Genomic DNA, 4,482 nt, shown 5'->3' on the forward strand with positions numbered 1-4,482 from the left:
AATCAGAAGTTCAATTTATCAGCTACGTTGTCAACGAACACGGAATCAAACCGCAAACTAGCCGAATTGACGCCGTTCTCAAATATGGTTGTCCTGATACTATCAGCCAACTGAGTCGGTTTCTTGGCATCATCAACTACTACCGTAGATGCCTGCCCCATTCGTCGCACACTAAACTAAGCAACGCAGAAAAAGCTACAGTGCATACGATTGATGCTATCAATTATTCTAAACACTGGCTCGAAGCACGAACGTTTATTATAAAAACTGACCACAAGCCTCTGATATATGCTTTTAAGCAACGAGCTGATAAAGCCTCATCTCGTCAACTTCACCAGCTAGGTTTAATTTCACAATTTTCTACTACATTATACTACTACATCATTCATCTTAAAGGAACAAACAACACAGTTGCATACGCTTTTTCGCGGATTTGGGCGATTTCCATGCCAGAGGCCGTGAATCTAGAGCAGATGGAGGAAGCGCAAGCCGATGACCCAGATCTAGCAGACCTATTGCAAGGAAACGATTGCACAAGTTTTTTGGCCACAATGAATATCGCGTTTCGGAGCACCTACAACCATAACAACGGATCAAGGCAGTCAATTCGAATCCTCTTTGTTGAAGGAACTTGCTCATCTATTCAGTAGCGAACTGAAGTGTGTATATGCCTTGAAAGAACATGCCTGTATTCAAATAAAAAGTATGCGGCACTTTGTCGCATACAATAACAATTATACATTAATACCACTGGCTATCATCCACAATCAAACGGACTTCTAGAGAGGTGGCACCGGTCTTTGAAAGCAGTTTTGATGTGCCACTCGGATACTCCATGGACTCAACTTCTGCCAGTAGTGCTTATAGGACACCTGCTAAAAGCAAGACTTGGATTCGTCAGTTGCTGAAATGTTGTATAGCACACCCTTCAACTTTTATAATCACTTTTCGTGATCAAATGCGAAAAATACTCAAACTGCTCAGCATGTCAGCCAAAAGTTGTTTCTTCTCAAAAGATTGATGCAAGCATGTCCTCATTTGGACAGACGCAGTCAAGCCTCCGCTGGTGCCCCCCATACGGGCCCTCATAGTCATTCAACGCCAGAGCGATAGTCTATAAGCTGGAGATCAACGGCAAGAAAGTTGCGGTTTCGGTGGATCGGCTTAGACCTGCATTTATTGACAATGAGGACATACAAGGAGAGTCGCAGCGCAGCAAACCTTGGACCTATGAATAGCAGTTTCGTGTACGTTTTTCAAATTCGTGACGTAGACACTAGAGAGGTAGTACTGTGGCGGCAATTTAATACACCATCTGTTGTTCGTAGCCTAACAAAATATAAGATTAAAATTAATTGATATCGAGTAAGTTTAGCCGATTGGTATCCCTGGCACTCATTCCTACGATTCTGGTGAAATAGAGGAGATAGCTCAAGATTAATATACATATCATTTTGAAACAATAAAGAACATTAACAAACTCTTGTGGAGTAATCCGTATGATTTTTAGCCTTAACCTTCAAAAGACATGTGTTTTTGTTAGTTTGAAAAAATGGATAAAAGGAATTTCGTATGCTAATAAAGCATTGCTTTTTGGTGAAAAAAAATGGACTCTGCACCAGGAAATTCAACTGTTGAGAACTGGTTCCAAGCTTAAACGAGGCGAATTGAGTACCGAGGACGATGCACGCAGTGGACGCCCCAAAGAGGCTGTTACCGAGATCAAATAAACAATAACCCATTTAGCGACACTTTGTTGCTGAACATAGCGCAACTAAAGTGCATTCGAAATATGATCGTCCACTCATAAGTGGCGTAACCATAGCGCAGATTATGCTGTACTCAGCGACTGAGACTTATATACAAAAACTCTAATGTTAGACTTAAGAACAAACATATAATTGAACGACACATCAGTCGAAGAAAGATCATCAACGTCTTAGGATGTATGCCAATATACGATCAATTAAAAGAAAACTGTTTGATTAATTTTACATGGCGACCGTGACAGTAGTTTGTTGAAATTGTGGTGAAAAAAAAAATTTTCAAAAAATAATAATTAAAATAAATTATTAATAATGCATTATGAGATTGCATCAAACAAAGATTGATTAATTTTACACTTTCAATGACGCCAATGATATGAACGAAAATTGAAATATACATTGTGAAGCATGTTTTATAAGTCGAAAGTGACAAGCAACAACATCAACAACAACGAACAAAATCTGACTCAACGACAACAACTGAGAAAGCAAATTTAACAACAACAGCAGAAACAACTTAACAGATGACACGAACGTGTAAACCAAAGACAGCCTGTGCGATGACCAGCACCGGCACCGCCTGAGCTTATAGGCCCCGGACAGCAGCAGCAGATACCAAAAGTGTGAGAGGCAGTCCGCCCTTTGCACCAACGCGGGAACGCTGGACTGAAAGAGGCTGCTCCTGTTGAGCAAAGGGATGCACCCAGCCTGCAAGACGCTTTAGAGGTGTACCCCAACGGTGGACCACGCCCACTCACAATAGCTGAGTACCGGGCACGACAACAGAAGAAGGATTAGAAGAAAACCAAAAGAAGTGGAAGAAGGATTAAACTGCTTCAACAAAGAATACTCCTACAGGATCTTATCAAGACAGCGACAACGCCCCAGGAGAGAAATGAACAAATAAAGAATCTCGAAATCATCGAGAAACAACTTCGTACTGTTGCGAAGCAACGCAATAAGGGCTGCAAACCTTCCAATGCCTAAATTGCCCTTAAATATAAACTCTAATTCAAGCCGATGACCGAAAGCGCTACTTGAAAAGTACTAAAATCTGTTAGGCTTTTTACTAACACATACGGTTGGACTATTAATTGTATAAATAAAAATTGTCAGCCAACCGTATGCCCTAATTAACACAACTTTTTTCTTCCTTTTCCTAAATCAGTTTAAAATTGAAATTTACAATTATTGAACAATTATCATACACAAATTATTAAAAATACCAGAAACTAAAGAAGAAAAAAATAATTTCTATTCAAAAAAAGAAGGCCATTGAAAAAATGATTAAGATCATTCAAGATATATATATGTATATATAAAAGACCCGAATTTTCGAATAAACGCGTTAAGTCTAGTTAAGTTCGTTCGCTTCGTGCATTTGGTACGCATTGCATTATCAAAACACTTGCATTATCAAAACATATTAATTTGTCGCAATTATCGCTTTGCTAAATTCGGCACGAACGAACTCGGGTTCGCTTGCCATTGCAAAACTATTGTTCTTAAATAATAAACACAGACCAATTCGGGTCTGCCTGCTTATCGTAACTTATAATAAATATATTCATAAATTGGAACAAAAGAAATAAATTAATGTTATTTATTTCTATTTGTGAAAGTTATTTAAAAAGCTCAATAGCGCAACATTTTGGTGACCCCGACGTGATTTTTGATGTTGTTACATTATTTCTTTAATGTAAAGCAACAAACTTAAAAGATCAGCAACCTGACATTTCTTTTTTTGCGGCTTATATACAAATAAGCAATCGCCGTCGCTTTACTTACTCTCTCGGTCGCTCCACGGTTTTTGTTCTTTCGTGCGTAACTTATGTACAAGCTATTGCCGCTGCTTCGTTACTTAGCTCGACACTGGCGTCCGAACACCGAACAGATAGCTGGATGCATCATTGTGCAGATTATCCTACAAAAGCTGGACCCAACATCACAAGCCAAGTGGGAAGAAAGGCTAGAGGATTCGACGTTCGTTCAACTTGATACCATCGTGGGAGCATATGGCTACGTTTCTGGAGCAGAGATGCCGAACAATGAAAACCGTAAATTTTGCTATGGCAAGCTCTGCCCCTAGCCATCAGGTGGAAAAACAAGAGCAATTCACAACTAGATCGTCATTTATTGCCACTAACCACGACGCCCCTGTCTGCGTTTTTTGTGATTGCTCTGGTCATGGCATATATAATTGTTCCCGTATTACGGCTTAGGGATAAAGTCTCTTTCGCTAAGTGATCGTTATCTACCTCTACCTCTCTTGTTGCCCAGTATTTCAATAGTGATGTTGTCCTCTTGGCTACTGCTATGGTGTTCGTTAAAAATCGCTCCGGCACTTGTCGTGCCCTTTTGGATTCCGGCTCTCAGCTTCACCTTATAACGTCTCGCCTTGCTCAACAGCTTCAGTTAAAGAAGCACAAGACCTCAGCCATTGATGGGCGCCTGAAAAACTCTTCGCTGGATTTCGAAGCTCGCCATCCAATAATTCTTCCGCGGCATCATCCCATCACAGATTCACTCATGACAAGGTTTCACAATCAGGACTTACACGCGGGTCTACGGGCACTTCTGGCTCATATTCGGTTGCAGTATTGGCCGATTGGTGGAAGGAAGACCGTATCCAAGGTGGCAAATGTGTGAGATGCTTTCGTGCCAGGCCACCATTAGTAGAGCATATAATGGCTGATCTTCCCAAGGAACGTTTGAC

General features: G+C 40.5%; 1 protein-coding gene across 1 annotated transcript; it reads left to right on the forward strand.

Annotated features, from left to right (window-relative positions):
* Positions 1 to 4,082: 4,082 nt before the first annotated feature.
* On the forward strand, positions 4,083 to 4,415 carry LOC135438815 (uncharacterized). The gene has a single exon (XM_064697297.1). It carries the CDS (start codon positions 4,083 to 4,085, stop codon positions 4,413 to 4,415), a length of 333 nt encoding a protein of 110 aa, XP_064553367.1.
* Positions 4,416 to 4,482: the final 67 nt, after the last annotated feature.

This window comes from Drosophila montana, unplaced genomic scaffold (genome assembly GCF_035044405.1).
Source record: "Drosophila montana isolate Dmon_TW-CO22-7 unplaced genomic scaffold, ASM3504440v1 contig_400_1, whole genome shotgun sequence".
In the NCBI taxonomy this organism is placed as follows: Eukaryota; Metazoa; Arthropoda; class Insecta; order Diptera; family Drosophilidae; genus Drosophila; species Drosophila montana.